This window comes from Leptinotarsa decemlineata, unplaced genomic scaffold (genome assembly GCF_025532065.1).
Source record: "Leptinotarsa decemlineata unplaced genomic scaffold, Ldec_3_MD MMD2_tig00000010_RagTag_RagTag, whole genome shotgun sequence".
NCBI classification, from domain to species: Eukaryota; Metazoa; Arthropoda; class Insecta; order Coleoptera; family Chrysomelidae; genus Leptinotarsa; species Leptinotarsa decemlineata.
In genome coordinates, this window is record NW_027412538.1 from 13,090,825 (window position 1) to 13,109,541 (window position 18,717).

The 18,717-nt window shown below is 36.6% G+C and overlaps 1 protein-coding gene across 2 annotated transcripts in view; it reads right to left on the reverse strand.

Annotated features, from left to right (window-relative positions):
* The window catches only part of LOC111508298 (potassium voltage-gated channel protein Shaw), a 129,584-nt gene that overhangs the window by 91,725 nt on the left and 19,142 nt on the right, over positions 1 to 18,717 (reverse strand). Inside the window, exon 2 of one of the 2 annotated variants that reach the window (XM_074171483.1) lies at positions 3,690 to 3,930. In XM_074171483.1, coding sequence (XP_074027584.1) covers positions 3,690 to 3,883 — 194 coding nt within the window. In that variant the 5' untranslated portion in view covers positions 3,884 to 3,930. Of the gene's footprint in view, positions 1 to 3,689; positions 3,931 to 18,717 lie in introns of those variants that run through there. The other variant, XM_074171484.1, reaches the window with a different exon arrangement.

The following is an 18,717-nucleotide window of genomic DNA, read 5'->3' on the forward strand; positions in this document are numbered from 1 at the left end:
ATAAAAAACCTAATTTAAAAACGAATGCTTCTCCTGGTGACATTATTCTATTTTTAGCTTAGTTACTAGTGACATTTCAGAAAAAAGCGGTTGGTATTTGCCGTCGCCTACTATTTCAAATTCGTAATACACCACCAAAAACCAATTTACGATCTAAAGAATGAAGGTAAAAAACATTTGAATTACTTCAGGAATATGGACTGCATCAGTCGTACCAACCATATCATTAACCTTAAAAACGTAAAATACAGTGATATGTAACCAAAAAGCAGCTCCGTACATTTTTTAACATTTCTGTAAGAAAAATGTTGATTATTGAAGTGAAAAGTGTTAAAGAAGGAGGAATAAGGTGTAAAGGTGACCTAGTGAATTAATGCTTGTGTTTTTAAATAGTTCATTTAGTGAAAAAGAAGGCTGAAAAGTTGCCCTTTTCTGAACTTTGAAGGGCCGTAACTTTTTAAATAAGGGAGAGCGCCGTTTTTTTCTTTCGGATTCGTAATCTACGCATCAAAATACGTAAGTTTTTTTTTCAAAATCGCCGGGTGTCCAGATAACGAAAATTTACCAAAAAATATCCTTTTGAAATCCAACCACCTAAAATTAATTCATGTAATAAATCTTAATAGACGGCCAGTTTCCGTGAACTGTTTGAGAATGAACGGAATATACCTCTGCTGCCTGGAAACCAATATTACTTTCCAGTTTGAAAGATGAGCTGGAAATTCATTCAGGAATGCGATTTGGCATTCATTCCATCTTACACCGTTTGGTGTCAAAAGATTCTCGTTTCCGCTGATCTGGCATGTGGGATTTCAATTTACGTCAAACTTGAAACGGTAATAAATTCTGAAGAATAACGCGGCGTTTTCCTTCAAAGATACTCTTGCTTGCCTGTGTACCGAAATATTCACAGCTTCAGTCCATAATTCCAAACTCAAATTTTTCGAATACGACATGGAACGTGCACTGTCAGTGATAGTTTTTATATCTCTTTCTGTTTTTCCATTTTGTTCATGAGCATAAGGAGCTGAGGTCTCGTACAAACTCAGTTCCGTTATCGAATCGAAATATTTTTGACATTTCCGGTCTGTCGTTTTGTCAGGACTTCAAATTCGATAAATTTTTCAAAAACTTCCGATTTATGTTTCAGAAAATAGACCTTTCGGAAACCAGTGCAGTCGTCCTTGAATAAATGAAAATATCTTGATCCACTAGGAGATACTATATTTGATGGACCGAAAACATCCGCATGAATAAATTATCCTGGGTTTTCTACATTGCGACGTTGTGATTTGACAAAACTTCTTCTATGTTGCTTTCCAAACTTGCAACCTTCACGAAAGAAATCAGATTCATCTTCAAGACTTGCCCCTTCTACTCCACCACTATTTATTGTGTCTCGCACATACTTTAGATTGACGTGCCCAATTTGTTCATGCCAAAGTTTGAGACTATTACTTGTTAATACATTGCATTCAATTTTGTCGAATTTCATGAGCATCTTGAACATATTACCTCGTCTCAAACCTACACAGGATAGTTCACCAGCAGCATTGCGAAATTCACATCTGTCTCTTTGAGCAGTCATAACGAAACCTTTGTCAGTTATTTTTCCGACAGATAACAAATTTCTCCTCAGTTCTGGTATGAATAGGACGTCTGCGATTACCTTGTCCTTCTAAAAACCATTAATATTTGCTTTCACCAACAGCTGTCACTTTTCTGTTTAAAATCTGTTTAAAATCTGTTTTTCCATTAACCAGCTGTCGCACCCCTACGAACGACAACCCTCAGAAGTCGAAACTTGTGCGAGCTAAGGATTAACGAGGTCTTACCTTTCAACGTGTGTTTCCTAACACGGAATCACAAGTTTATTCTCTGCAACTTGTACAGAAATTTCATCTGAAACTGTTTTCAGGTTGTGAAACCATTTTTTTTAAATGACATGTGTGCACTTGCCCCAGTATCAGCCAACCATATATCTTCTTCATTTTCTTCATTCTCAACCAATCTTCTATATCAGTTGGTAGATCACAAATGAGAACTCCTTTGGAATGTTCGCTGATTGATTCATTTTTGGAGTGGGATTTATCAAATTTCTTTTTTTTTTCGGCTCGGGCACTCTCTCCACCAATGACCTAACTGCTTGCAACATCCGCATTTCGTTTACTGTTTCAATTCTTGGATGTTTGATTTTCTAGTGGAATTTTTCGGATTGTGACGTATTTTCATGGATTTAATTTGGAGAGCAAGACTGTCATCCTTGTTATCTGAAACAGATAACTTCTGCTCCTCTTTCAGAAGTCTAGCTATAAGATCTGAGAGAATTTGTTAACTGGAATCAACTGAATCCCATGCAGTCACTAGCATTGCAAATTTGAGTGGAAGGCTATTGATGATATTTGAAATAACAGCAACATCTGATATATCTTCACCCATATCTTTCAACTGCTTTACTATGGTTTCAACTTCGGCAATGAAATTCGCAATACTTTGAGTTTTGGACATATTGAGCTCGTAGAATTTCTGATACATCATATGTTTTGATACCATAATCAGTTTCTTCCACATCTCATCGGCAGTTTGGCAGTTAACTAGACAATTTAAATGATCTTCATTGATAGATGATAGAAATATAACCATAGCTTGGTTATTTTTTTTCTCCCATTTCTTTACTTCATCAGCATTTGAGGTAGTTAAGGCAGGTTTTTTTTCGGTTACTATATCCATCAACTCATTGGCTCTCAACACAATGGAAACACTGAATTTCCACAACTGAAAATTGGTATCATCGAACTTCACAATTCTTGCAGTCTCAGTTTGAGCCATGTTCAGCTCAGCCATGTTCAACGAACAAAAATATTATTACTAAACATAACTGAAATTTTGAAGAATTCTTTAAAGCAGTGATTTTTAATCGATGTCAGCTGGTTGCTCTTAAATGCTGCATTTTATTCTTGGTGGCAGCAAATATACATTAGCTAAAGCAATTTGATTTTATAACAGTTATATTAGTGTTTTTGAATTGTAGTTGATATACCGTATTATAAAATAGTTGGGAAATTATCATTGAAGTGACAATATGGTAATGAAAATAAAATAGTATCTGAAAGCATTCCCATAAAATAATTTCATTAAAGCTACAGGAAACAGTTATGGAATAAGCTTGAAATCGTTTTAAAACTATCATAAAAATCTCGCAGAAAAGTGTTACAAAACTGCTACATAACAATTTACTTTTATAGGAAAATAAATGTTATAAGTTAGTTGCGAAAACGTTTCTGTGATAATTTCCTGACTATTTTATAATGGTTTCTTAATTTCATTTCATAAACGTTTCTATGACAAATTTATAAAACACTTTTATTGCCTACAACTGTATTGTGTTCACCGATCATCTAATATAATAAAATAGCATTTTGGCAGTAATTATAGAACAACTTTGCTGGTTGGGAGTCGCCATCTTGAAAGTTTAATCTGTCAATTTCACTTCAGATTAAAGTATTCATGCATCAATTTCATTATCCCAGATTTCCATTTTGTGAGTTGACCCATTCAAAGAATAGAACGGGGGGGGTGGCATTGAAAAAATGCACTGTATGTGATTCAATCAAGTACTATTGAAAGTATGGGTAACCCATTAGTCACCCACATCAAATTTGGACATATATTGAAGACCATCAACTCACCTGTAATAATTGAGGATCTGCGCAAACACTCCTGGGTGCCTATCGAAGAAGTATTCATTCAAAACGGGATCGTAATTGGCCAAGGCTTCGGTGAGTCGAGAAAGTCTTGTGGCCGGTATCTTTTTCAAAGTCGCCTTGTATGTCTCGTAGCGAATCCCGCCGACGTTCAATATGATGCGGTTCTCACCATCCATACTGCCATTGCACTATCCCAAGGGATTAATGCTCGGTATCCTGGAACCTGGAAACAACAAATCTCACAGCTGCGTTTTATTTCCACGTGGGGATGGGGTCGCAAGGAGAAGTCTAAGTGAAATATTGTGGAAACGTTATTTTTGAGTAAGTCGGAAAAGGCGTCGGTTGCGGAAATTGATTCAAATTATTTCAGAGGCGGTGGCGTTAGGCCAGAAAGGTTGGACGGAGAGGGCATTGAATGAACTATTGTCAAATATGGAAGATAATGAAATGATTTTGATTCATTCAAGTTAATACATGAATTGAAAGATGTTCCAACCTCAACTCCAATATTCTAAAACAAAAACATGCAGTATTCAGAATTCCGTCTTTTAAAATTCCAAGTTCATAGACATCAAAAGTGATACGATCATAGGATATAGAAATATAAAACAATCTCCAAATACGCAAACTCTACACAGATTGCATACTGAGCATTTAACTTTAGTACAGTGACCGGATCAAAGTTGCAATGCCAGCGCATAAATCTTCATAAATATTGAGGGAGGTCAGGATCAAAAGGAGACAGTATTGAGAAATTCATTTAGTATCTATTGATCTTCAGAGAAGGTTCCAGCAATGCAGCACATCTTCTTCTCTTCGATCCTGCTGAGTGGCAGCATAATGTAAGTTTCTAGTGGTTTATTGTATTTTCGATCAACATTTGAGTGTGCGTTCATTCCTAAAGTATTTTTTCCGTTTCGTTACAAAATCCGGTCAGTGTAGATATTGGAAGGTACATAAATTTACAACGTGCTGCAAACGCGTGTAATTATTCAAAACATAGTTAAAAATGAGATTTCAAAATTCCGAATGATTGCGATGCCTGGGAAAAAATTTATTCGAGGTCAAAGGTCAAAAATTTCGAAAAAAATTGGTTTTTCTCGATTTTCAGGAAAACGGTAGGTTTTTTCACAAAATAACCTCAAATAAAAATTGTAGATCATAAAATTCTCTACAAATATGTAGAAAAATTTGTTTTTTCTCTCAGAGCCACCATTTCTCAGATGTACTTAGCGCTTTTTTCAACGTGGTTTCCCCAGTAGGTCTATTCCACATGTCTGTTGTGATTCTGTCAAATTGAAAACTTGCATAATAAGATATATTAGGAAAGGTTGGAAATTATAAAAGCGATTGAAATTAAAAAAATGTAAAAATGTATTCATCTGAGTCATGACCTTCAAATACTTTTCCTTGTCGTTCTTCTTCTTGGTCTTTTTCTTCTTCTTGATCTTCTTCTTCTTCTTGATCTTCTTCTTCTTCTTCTTGATGTTCATCCTGGGTGTAGGTGAACTGCGTCAAGAGTGATGTATCGCATGTTTCCTCGTGGTATCAAATGAATCCTCCACTATTGGTGATTCAGCATTAGAATATGACTGGCCTTGACAATGTGTACATGCCAGAGAACACAACAGTTCAACTTTTTCACAACCACATTTAGCGCTGCATCCCTTTTTACAGTTGCAAAAAATTGTGTTCAGCAGTTTTTCCGGCGCAGGTGGGAGTAAAGTCTGAATAGGTTTTAATGCATTGTCGATTAACTTCCAACCCCAGTCCTTTGGGTCTAGCTGATAACCAAGCCACACTTGAACTTGGTAATATACCCGGAAAAGATGTTGATGAGCAGCAACTGAGGTTGGAGAAAGACAAGCTAATTGCAAATGTTTCTTATTTTTAAGTGTTTTTTACGAAACATGCATATCGATACTTATCTAAGCAGGTGGTTTTTTTCGGAGCTTTATGCATAGAAAGAAGAAACTGAATCCCGTTGGTGATAATTTCTTGTTGAGTCGAATTACTTTTTTTGAAAACTTCAGCACATTGAACTAAATCTTGTTTTTCAAACATCTTAAAGACAGTCAGTTATTGCGTGTAAAAATAGTACGTGATTTTGACTCTTTGTAAAAGTAGATAAACTTTTTGACGAATATATTTCTGTTTGACTTTGAGCTTTTCCTGGCTTTAGAAAGAAAATAGTTTTTTCAGGTGGAGTTCGAGCAGTAAGAGAGTAAGTCTACATCTTCACCAACAACAATAGCTGTATTTGTCAAATTAAATTGCTCTATAGCTGTTTCAATAATCAGTACGTCGGCATCGTTATGAGCCTGTTTAACCAATATATTTTCGCCAATAAACTTATCTTTCAACATTGAAATGAACCGAGATTTGTTGTGAGTATTTGCAAGAAATTTCTGTTGACCGGTAGGAAATGTCATAAGTTCATCAAATAGAATATCGGGAGATGAAGATGTTGCTAAAGTTCGACGACGTTGTTCTGCAGCTTTAATATTTCCTGTGCAATCATCATGACCATCAAATACGACAGTAATTCTGGCACCAAAATGTCGACGTACATACTGAACATATGGGACTGGATTTCATTCTACCTGATATTCTCATATTTATACTTATGTATACCAATAGAAAAATATTTTTACTCAAACTTCAACTTCAGAGATGTATATACGTGGCATACTTATGCATATAATGACGATGTAGAGAATTGTATGATCTACAATTTTTATCTGGGGTTATTTCATGATAAAACTTACCGTTTTCCTGAAAATCGTGAAAAAACAATTTTTTTCGAGATTTTTGACCTTTGAGTTCGAATACATTTTTTTCCAGGCATCGCAATCATTCGGAATTTTAAAATCTCACTTTCAATTATGTTTTGAACAATTACACGCATTTGCAGCTTGTTGTAAATTTATGTACCTTCACTCTTATTTTTTAGTCTAATTTGACCGGACTAACAATAAATATCTAATTTAGTTTTTAAATGAGTTCTTTCATTATTTGGATGAATGATGAATGAGTGGAACAGCGAATAAAATTCTTTCAATTTGAACTATGTGATAATATCCAAACTTCAAGACTATACATCTTTTTCGAAAATGAGAACTTGTTATCTGATAGAAAACAATTCATACTAACTAAAATTCATTGTTCAACTAAATTAGGGCCCTTCATTAGGGGCTTCTCATCTATGAATTCAAATACAACAAAGTTTGAAAGACCTATTGATGACTTTTTAAGTGGAATACAACATCTTTCGTATGTCCACCTCGGCTTCTCTGGGTGGAAACGTATCCGAAACGTCCAATTTTCCAGGACTCTAGCTGAATTTGACCGATGGCATGGATTATGTTGAGTTTGAAGACTTTGTTGACCTGTAAAAAAGGCCTCTTAGACATCGTAATCCAACAAATGTTTGGTATCAAGTTTCGAAGGATCAATAAACGCCTTGGAGTGTGCCAAGTCTATAAGATTCTGTCATCTTCTTGCCATCCAGGTGTTCAATCTTTGTTTGGCAAAGCCTAAAAGTTCTGGTCCAATTAAGCTGCTTGCAGCACCCTCCTTTGCAGCAGTTTCGTTGTCTTTTAGGCCAGTATGGCCAGGAATTCAGACCAGAGACAAGCTGTCGGTCTTTCAATCGAGGAGAGTCGTTTTTGTCAATTTGTCACCAATTTAGACATTGCTTGGTAGGAGTCAAGAGCTTCCAAAGCCGCTCGACTGTCCGAGAATATTTTATTGACTCGTGTATAAAGTTGGATTTTTCCAATCTCTCCCCAAACAATTCAGTAGCGTAACTTTCCGCTTGAAATAGAGTTGCATAGGTTCCTAGGCAGGTAGATATCTCTGTCCTGGGTCTGCGACTCAAAACACCTGCACCAGAACCTGAAAGTGTTTTTGATCCATCAATGAACCAACAACTATCTGCTCTTAATATTTCCTTTTCCCAGAAGATCCGGTCCTCTCTACTCGGGAACAGTACTTTATAAGGCAGTTCGTAGTTGACAGTTGGAGGCACAAAGTCAGAGGTCATTTCCTGAATGGTATGACATACAATGGTAACCAGCAGTTTTTTGCACTCTGCATTGATTTTTGATCACTGTTTCAAAAAACTTGTTACCCAATATTGATAAAGAAGATGGACTGACAATATTTCCTTCATCGAAATAACACACTAAATGATAAACAAATAGTGATTTGATAATAATAATAATAATGATGGAATGATGTCCTCTCTACTCCCGAATCTTAAAATCATACCGGCTTAGCCCCACAGATGCAGAAGTTTGTCATTCTTGGCTCACTGCGCTTGCTCAGGGCTCATAATAGACATAATAGACATATAAACATATATACTTATAAATAATAGTACATGAATAAACACACCTATTGCACCAGACAATCAAACATTTATATTCAAACTAGAATATAAACAAAAATCTTATATAACCTAATGTCAAATATGCACATTTTGACACGTAAATTCATCATTATAGAACTCTTGCAAATTATAATAGGGTCTATCAGCCAAAAATGTTTTTACTCTTATTCTAAACGTCTTATATCTGAGGGCAAGTGATTAAACATTTCGACCCCATTGTAATAAATAGAATTCTTGAGCAAATGTGTTAAAGGAATTGGCAATTTCAACGCAGTGGAACGGGTGCTATAAGAATGGCAGGAAGCCTCAAATAGGGATATATTTTTGTAAATGAGGCAAACCGATTCCAACATGAACAAAGCAATCACTGTTGAAATCTTTTGCTCGACTAGTTTGCGTCTTCACGAATCGCTAGGTTTAATCTTACACATATACCGTTTCTGCAGTATTAATACAGACAGAAGTGCTGATGAATTGCTTACTCCCAAAAACGGTGTTCCATTCCGTAGGTGGGATTCAACAAGGGCGTAATACACCGTTCTGGCAGTTTTGATTCCCGAATTTAGTGAAGTTACTCTCACTGCATAACATCCAGAACAAATTTCACTTTCAACTTGTTTGATATGTTCAATAAATTTGAACTTATTGTCAATGTGAATACCTAGAAATTTAGATTGGTTCTCGTTCTTGATCACTAAGTTATCACCAAATGACAGGTCATCAAGAGCATATCTGAATGATAAAATATTTGTTTTAGTGATATTGAATATCCTTTGCTATCGCAAATTAGCATCACACCACTCTATTTTTTCCATATCAGTAGATAATGCATTGTGTGAATCATTTGAGTTTTTGTTGTTCCACAATATCGTCGTATCATCAGCGAAAAGAGTGAAATTTCCAGAAATTTTCAAATTTGCAATGTCATTGACATATAATAAGAATGAGATGGGTCCTAAAACGGATCCTTGTGGAACATCACCCAAATTTTTCTCTTTTTTTTTTTTGAAAGTCCTGTTGTTTTCACCATTTGATTCCTTCCTTAAAAGAAAGATTCAAACCATTTGAGCGTCATTTTTCTGCAGCCGTATTGGTGAAGCAAGATCTTATGATCAACGCAATCAAACGCCTTAAAAAGATCACAAAATTTGAATATCGCTTTGCTCGATCCTAAAGATAGAACTCTTATGTTTAAGAATCCATAAAGATATCATGAATTAATTCGTAAAATTGAAAAAATAAACATTATCTAAAATAACAAGTATCACAATAGCTTCGAAAAGTAATGGCCTGAAAAATGTGATCACCTCCGCTGGAATGTTGTAATGATAGTCGAACTCATATATTTGAATGTTATTGAATACAGAGTGGAAGATCGCTCAAACGGGTTTGTTATTTGCGGTGGAACATGAAAAACTGTATCGATCTTCATCTGACTTGATCTGATACTCCACAAAGGTTCCAAAATAACCTGAATAATCGTATATATTATATGGTTTGGATTGTATGTAAAAATCCGTTACTCACATTTTTTTATGCCACAATTGCGGCGGATGGGTCTTTTCTAGATGGAACCCAGCAGCTTCAGGGTATGTTTGGGAGCAGAGCTCCATACATTAGAACAACACTCCAAAGAATGTGTGATCTGAGCTTTATGAAGCATTGAAAATTGCTGAGGTGTGAACAGTTTTCTGTTTCGTAACAGTGTTCCGAGCTTTTGAGAAGCGGCCTTTGCAATTCCAGCGACATATTGGTGTCTATTTTAACCCCCAACAAACTTATCGAAGCAAAAAGTGGAATTGTCTGACCTGACATTATTATATCCGATTGGAGAAAATCGATGTCTGGATTTTTTTGGCATTGAATTGAAACTGGTTTCTTCCACATCTAATCGGAATCACCTCTAGATGATCAGTGAGATATGTCAACGGAAAAATCAATTCTGCTCTTGTCACAATGATGATACATTTTTCTCCATGGAGAAGTAGAAAGCCAAAAAATTCTTCCCCAATACGTTTTTATTATTCACTATTCAAGATCGAGCTTCTGCATCTATTCAAAGGTCATTTTTTGTCAGCTAACAGTCATTAGTGAATACTATTTTGGATTTTGTTATCTAAATGTATCCGAAATATTGAATGAATGATATAGAAATATAAGCTTTCACGGCTGGCGTCAATGTTTTAGTTGGTTTCCGGTTGTTGCTGTGGCCTTCTTTGGTTATAATCTCTATGGCATGGTACAAGTACTCTTTTTGACGTGTCAGTTGACACGTCAAGAAGAGTATGAAAAAATAGTCACCCAAATAATTCAAACGAAGCGGGAAATCGAATGAGACCGTGCTGAAAAGGCTTCGAGTCGAGGAAATTAAGTTTCCACTTATTCTCCGAGATAGCTAACTGATTTCAGTTAACTCGATGTTCGCAGAGATAACTATCTCTGGGAACCAAGCCAGAAATTCACCATACGTCCTGAAATAATAATTTTCGATCTTAAACCCCACAGATACTCGTGCATTTATGAATAGAAAGCATATGAGAGGGTCTGTTCCACATCTATTATGAAATCTAGTTTGTTGGTAATTTGTAATGCATAGAATGGATCTCAGAAACGGTAATTTTTCTAGACACCCTACTGTTGATTTCCTATACAAATATTTGGAATATGTTGCCCTGATATTGTTCCACTTCTGGTATTACTGTTGACAAAATGATTTGCCAATCAATCAAGATATAACAAAACAGTCAGAATGTGTTCCTGTTTTCTACAGGTTTTGTCACTCTGCTCTTTATGAATGTCTCGCTGATCTGAGTCTATTTTTTTAAGGACAGAACGCAAGCACTATCGAAGCAGAAAGCGGAATTTTCTGTTCTAACATAGACATAGCACCTTACTCAACATTCATCCTGAATAAATCAATTGAATTAGGACAATTTACAAGTCGCCTGAAAATATAGTTAGTGACACCTATTTACAAAAAAGGAGATAAAATACCCCTCATAAACTACAGACCTATTGTGTTTCTGAGCACTTCATCAAAGGTTCTAGAAAAAGGTATATCAAAAAGAATAAATAGCTTTCTGTGTAAGTTTGATATACTGAATGAAAAACAACATGGATTCAGAGAAGGTCATTCCCCTGAAACGGCAACAATAGAGTTCATACAAATAATAAACGACATTGGTATTCCCCAGGGGAGCGTTCTCGGCCCCTTAAGTTTCTTATTGTTCATCAATGACCTTCCTTATTACATAAATGACGGAGAGTTTTATATGTTCGCAGACGATACATCAATAATAGTATCCACCCCAGATACAAATGAGCTACTCAGAAAAACAAATAACGTTATTCTCCAATTTGATAATTGGTGTAAAAAGAACCGTTCGATCATAAACTATTCCAAAACCATTGCAGTTCAATTCCAGAGATCTAAAACAGGAAAACTTTCCACAGAACAACTAAACATTAATAATCAGACAATAATATTTCAAAAAAGTTGCAAATTTCTAGGTACAACTGTTGATAGCAATCTCAGATGTGAGGAACGCATCACTATGATCTGCTCCAAATTGAGTAAACACTACTGTGATAAGTTGCCTTGATGCGGAGGGTATAATTTCTGTGTACTATGCATTGGTTTACTCGACTATAAGTTATAACATTGTAGCTTATGGTTTGGCCACCGATAGTACCAGAGACTTTTTTACGAAAAAATTCGCCTGATGCTCCATTTGGATTATCGAGAATCCTACAGAAATATCTTCAAAGAGAAAAAACTTCTCTTCCACGAGTATTTATTTATATAAACTTCCAATTCACATCTACATTTACAAAAACAGTCTCATCAAAATTCATAATTTCACAACTACCAAACTCGCAAAAAAACGAATTTAGACTAGAAGTAGTGACATACAACAATTACAAAAAAATCCCCAAAATATGCAGTCGCAAATTTCTACAATTTATTACCCCATGAATTGAAAAACCAGTCAAACCTGTTCAGATTCAAGTCTAAACTGAAAGCTTTTCTGCTACTGAACGTATCTATGATATAAAGGAATTTACGATGTGGTGTCAAGTCTTATTGAAGATTTTGATTCTATTGGATAGTTTTATATAAGTATTCTTATATTTCATGGACATTTTTTTGTACCTTGGGAGCTATCTGACTTGTGTGTTTGTTTCCAGGTACTTTTGTCCAGTACTCTGTGTGCTTCTTATTGGTCCATGTCTTAAACTGGTTTTGTACCAATGATTTTGGTTCATCCAGAGCTAGTTCAGGATCTATATATATATATATATATATATATATATATATATATATATATATATATATATATATATATATATATATATATATATATATATATATATACACTTCCGCCTGAAAGACGGATGTGTATAGTCCTAGCGGATAGCTGTAGTTTAGATTTCTATCCGCTCGGTATATTCCAGCTCCCGTTCCATGTTTGGTCTTCGATCCATCTGATTAACAGGTGTTTTTTCCAAACATGTTTTCGGAATGACTAATGGTCTTCCACTCTTCACGGTTTATGGTTTTGGCCGTGAAGTTTGTGTCAAAGGTGTACTTCGGTGTCATGTGGTCCGTGCACATATTCAATATGTGCTTCTCCTCCTGTTCCGAAATTTCTGTTCGGTCCGATCTTTTATAGTTCGGTGAGTTTTCCAGTCTGAATTGGCCTATCGTGGCTTCCCCCATTATCACAAAGTGTAAAGGAGGTAGGTTCAGGAGTGTCTCCAATGCAGCTGTTGGGGTAGTTCACATTGCTCCCGTCATTCCCAAACATGCAAGTCTTTGCACCTTGCCTAGTTTGTTGGTGGCGGTCGCCTTCTTCATCTTTGGCCACCAGACCAGAGATGCGTATGTTATCATGGGTTTAACCACCAACGTGTATAGCCAGTATACCATGTCTGGATTTAGCACTCATGTTTCTCCATAGGTGCGTCTGGCGAGCATCCGCTTTCCTCTTTATCCTGTCCAAGTGTTGGTTCCAGGTCAGTTTGGAATCTAGGATTACTCCCAGATATTCAACCTCCTCCGACACTTGTATTTCTTCACCTCGAAGTTTTAGAGGTCCGAGACCCTCCGTTTTAGTCCTCTTGATGAATGCTACTATGGTCGATTTGGATGGGCTTATGTTAAGCCCTTCTTCTTCGGTCCATCTTCCTATAATGTTCAGGGCCTGCTGTATACATCCCTTCACTACAATATTGTTTTTACCCTGGACTAAGATGACTAAGTCGTCTGCATAGCCCAGTGCTTTATACCCATTATGGTACAAGAGACATAGTAGCTCGTCCATTACAAGGTTCCATAACAGAGGGGATAGAACCCCCCCTGAAGACAGCCCCTTACTACCCGTGCCACGACTGTTTCCCCCATAATGGTTGTATATACCAATCTTCCCATAAGCATGCAGTCTATCTACCTACAGCTTGTCTTGTCGATCCCTCTTCTCCTCGACGCCTGGATGATTGACTCTAACAACGTATTATCAAATGCGCCCTCAATGTCCAACAAAGCAACTAAAAAAACTTCCATGTTTTTGTAAGTATATTCTACTTTTTCTGTTACCCGACATAGAGCCGTTTCTGTTGACATACCTGACCTGTATGCATATTGGTCTCGATGTAATGGTCTGATAGCCAGTGATACGTCACTGATATGCCTGTCAAGTAGTTTTTCTAGCGTTTTCAACGCAAATGACATGAGACTAATTGGTCTCAAAGCCCGAGTCCTGTCCGATTTTCCCAGGTTTCGGAATGAAGGTGGCCCTGATCAGTCTCCAAATTTTTGGTATGTGTCCCAGTGCTAACCTTGCCCTGAGAATTATACAGAATTTTTTGAAAAGTACTTCCGGTCCCTTTTGAAGCATTACTGGGTAATGCTTGCCCATTTTGCCCATTTGCCCATTTGATTTTCTCCATATTTATCACCTTCTTTGTCATTTGCCAGTCCTCCCTGGATGCCCTTTTCGGGGTCTCCAGTTTTGAATTCGCCCAGGACTCCGGTGTTAGATTTGTGATTTCTGACCCGGGAAAGTGTACCCGGAAAAGCTCTCTGATAGTCTCTTCTCCGGTTTTTGTATACTCCCCCGTATTTTATGGACAATAATAATTTTTATATTTCATTTTAGCAATGAGCAAACTGTAACTATGGTATTTTGACTTGTCAATTCAATGTTCAATTGGTGTCTGATCAATAAACTTCTATCTATCTATCTATCTATATCCGGTTCGGACACATTTATCTTTTTCGAGAAAACCGATGCCTGGATTTTTGTGGCATTGAGTTGAACCTGGTTACTTTCATCCTAATTCAAAATCACTTCTATATCCTCATCATGACATGCAACCTCCTGCTGCGGGTAAAGATGTGCATCCACAGCTGAAGTCCTGGAATCCAAATGGAATGACGAGACAAGCGTGCTGTCAACAGCAAAGCAATATATTGGACTCTTGATGTTTTCCAATAATTCGTTGATATACAATAAAAAGAGGGAGACAATGTGGATCCCTGGGGAACACCAGCGTTGATGGTAAAAATATTCGAAATTTGGCCAGCAAACCCCCATGACACACATGGGCAAAGGCCTCAGAACAGTGGTCGCCAACCTGTCGATCGCGAGCTACCGGTAGCTCGCGGAAGCAATTCTGATAGCTCTCACAACGATTTTAATTTAAAAAATACAAACTGCAAAAATCAGAGAAGCTTCCGAAAATTCCACAAAAAAATCTGATTGTCATAATATTAAACATAAACAGCGGCAACGTTGCGGTGAGCGATCTGCCGCTGACGCCATCAAGCTAGAATCGGCTAGAACCGACCTGCCGGACCAGCGCGTTTGTGTTCAAGAAGGATCTGGATTGCTTTGAACGGGATAAATACGCACGGCGCGGCGACATTGCGCTTAGTTTAAAACTGAACGCGTAACCAACGTCCAGCGGTTGGGTTAGTAGAGAACAACAAAAATAATATTATGACAAGCAGTTGTAAGAAGGTAAAGACATACCACTTTTATTCGGAATGGGAAGAACAATACTTTTTTACAGAAGTTAAAGATAAAAATGTGTGTTTGTTATGTAATACTTCGATCTCCGTTGCTAAAAAAGGAAATATTGAGAGACATCATAAAACTGTACATTCTAATGTTGAAAAATAATTCCCACTACATTCTGCCGCCAGAAAGGAGAAACTGAAACAATTAAAAAAGCAGTTAATTGGACAACAATCAATATTTTTAAGAACAGTCGACAAAAATAAGGCTGCAACTGAAGCATCGTACCGTGTGTCCCAGATAATTGCACAAAAAAAGAAACCTTATGAAGACGGGGAAATGATAAAACAGGCGTTTTTAGAAGCTGCTGATTCGTTATTTGCCAACTTTAGAAATAAAGACGAGATAGTTTCAGCTATAAAATCTATGCAACTTTCTGCTAATACAGTGATGAGACGTGTAGAAGTAATGAGCAATGATATTTTTTTACAGTTAAGAACTGACTCAGATAACTGTGTTTATTTTTCACTTCAACTGGATGAATCAACAGATGTCGTTGACACTGCCCAGATGGCCGTGTTCGTCAGGATGGTTTTTAGTGATTTTACGATTAAAGAAGATCTTTTGAAGTTCATTCCACTGAAATGACACACTACTGGACATGAGTTGTTTTCTCATTCAAAAAATATTATTTCTTTCGAGAAAATTCCAATATCGAAAATGGTAGGCTTGACAAACGATGGCGCTCCAGCTATGGTGGGTTGTGATAAGGGTCTGGTGCCGTTATGTCGAAACTTTTCCGCAATTTCTCTGAGAGCACTGCATTATCCATAAGCAAGCATTATGTGGAAATTTTCTGAAACTAAACAACGTTATGAAATTGGTGGTAAAAATTGTGAACAAGATTAGAGCTCAAGCGTTACAAAGAAGATTATTCAGAACCTTGGCCAATGAAGTTGACTGTCAATACGGGGACCGACTCCTTCACTCTGAAGTCCGATGGTTAAGTAGAGGTCGGGTGCTGAAACGTTTCAATGATGTCCTATCTGGCATAGTTCAATTTTTCAAACAACGCGATGAACCGACTCCGGAACTAGAAAATTCAATCTGGCTTAGAGATTTTGGTTTTCTCGTGGATATTTCAGAGAAATTAAACGAACTCAATTTGCAGCTTCAGAGGAGAGACAAAAAACTAGCGGAAATGATTTCTGATATAAAAGCATTTATCAAAAAGCTGGAGTTTTGGGAACAAAACCTAATTAACAGCGATGCCAAGCTTTTTCCTATTCTTTCAGAAAAAATATCTCAAAATCCATTAGAACCCTATGACAACAAATATCATGTAGAAATAATTTCTACCCTGAAGAATAACTTCAAAAATCGTTTTAAGGATTTCAATAAAATGGCTTTAGTAGCGCAGTTTGTAGTTTCACCCTTTATGGAAATTGATATCCAACAGTTTGCAACTTGTGTTATGCAGAACTTTGGCGAAGACATCGCTGCAACAGAAATGGAAGTCATTAAGTTTCAAAATGATTTAGCCTTAAAATCGTTAGCCTCAAGTACTGAATGTAGCTGGCCTATTGTAAGTAAAGACAAATATTCAGTTCTATGCCGTGTTGCCTTGATAGTGAAGGAATTATTCAGCCTTCACCTTCGTTTGATAGGTAGGAATGTAGCTTTGAACAAGTACGTACTAGTAATATTAGTTATTTTGTTATTAGTTTATTATTAGTACTTATGTATTATGTATTACCAGTTAAATAGTAAAATAAATACATATAATGATAAATTAACTGTGGATTGTTTCATTTACGTTGCGTTACGTGGCTTCCGTGTGGGTAGCTCGCTGTTTATTCCAAAATTAACAAAGTAGCTCAACACATTGAAGAGGTTGGCGACCACTGCCTCAGAATATGGGTGGCACACAATAGAAGGATAGATTGAAAATCCAGTTGTGGTCCTTTCGTTCAATTGTTTAATGGCGTTGATTAATAATTCATCCGGCAGTGGTGGCATAATTGATTTGAGAGAATTCCATTCATCACTTCAGAATTACTGAGAATATGTACTGAACGAGCAGAGGATTTTAATAATTCGGTGGAAGGGAACGGGTCGACCGTGAAATTGTTCAGTTTAACGAGCTATTTGCATTCCGTAGCAACTACCTTCATAAAATTATTTCAGTGGGTCTGGAGAATGGTATTAGCTTGAAAACTAATTATTAGCTGGGAGGACTTGGCGATGTTTTCGTTGACTTGTTCAAAAGTTGTCCAAATTGGTGCGGAGAGTATTTTGTTTTGGAGTAGGAACAGTGTTGGAAGTTTTTGTGGACACTTTACTATCAATCGTACAGTTTTACCATTTTCTAGAAATTCCATAAAAAAACACATAAAAGTTTAATAAAATCGAGAAATACATCCAATTGAAAAATATCCTGCAAACGTTATTTTTTATATATGCATGGCAAATGCTTTGAAAACTATGCAAGATAGGTAAAACGTGTGTGACATGAAATAGATCTATTAGATGGGCAAAGTTGGTAGGATAAAACACAGATTACGCTACTAGTATTGAATCCATATGATTTTCAGTTAACCCTAACTTTCATAATACACGTTTACAAATTTTACAGCATGTCTACCAAAGAAGTGTTCGAAGGGTGAATAATACGCCTACCAGAAGTCCATAAATCTACTTGTCATCCAGTTGTTCAATCTTAGTTTGGCAAAGCCCAAAGCGATGCCAATGATAGGTTCTGGCCCGATGAAGCTGCTTGCAGCACCCTCCTTTGCAAAGGAGTCAGCAGTCTCGTTGTCTTTTAGGCCAGTATGGCTAGGAATCCAGACCAGAGACAATCTGTTGAGTCTTCCTATCGAGGAGAGTCGTTTTTGGTAATTTGCTACCAATTTAGACGTTGCTATGTAAGAGTCAAGAGCTTCTAACGCCGCTTGACTGCCCGAGAGTATTTTTATTAACGTCTGTATGAGGTTGGATTCTTTCAATCTCTCCGCACTTGAGTGAAGCAACTTTTGTTAGTTTGAAGAAAATGGATAAAAGGTTATTCCGTAATATCCAGATCTGGTACCCAGCGACTTTTTCCTGTTTTCTGGTCTCAACAGAATGCTCGCTGGAAAGAAATTTGACACCGATGAAGAGCTTATCTTCGAAACTGGGGCCTATTTCGAGGCCAAAGATAAGTCGTACTACAAAAATGATATCGAAAGATGAATGATCGCTATAACCGTTGAGTCGTCCTCAAATAAAGAATAAAATCAAATTTCGCATAAAAAATTATTTTTATGTTATAATTCGTAATAAAATGTAGGCTATTTCATTCAAAATAACAATGTTCCAGGGTACTTTGGGTAGGATTTTGTATAAAATGTTTTTGCATACCACCACATTTTCATAGAGTTTTCCCACTTCACAATATCTTTTGACGCAGTTCCCGGTGACTCACCCTGTATACGAAATTCGAAAAACTTCTCGTTGATTTTCAAAAAGGATATCCTCGTAGTGTATTATTGACTGTAGGTTGCTATAATGTAAAACGGATGATAGATTATTCAATACATGATACATGGTTAAATGTTCT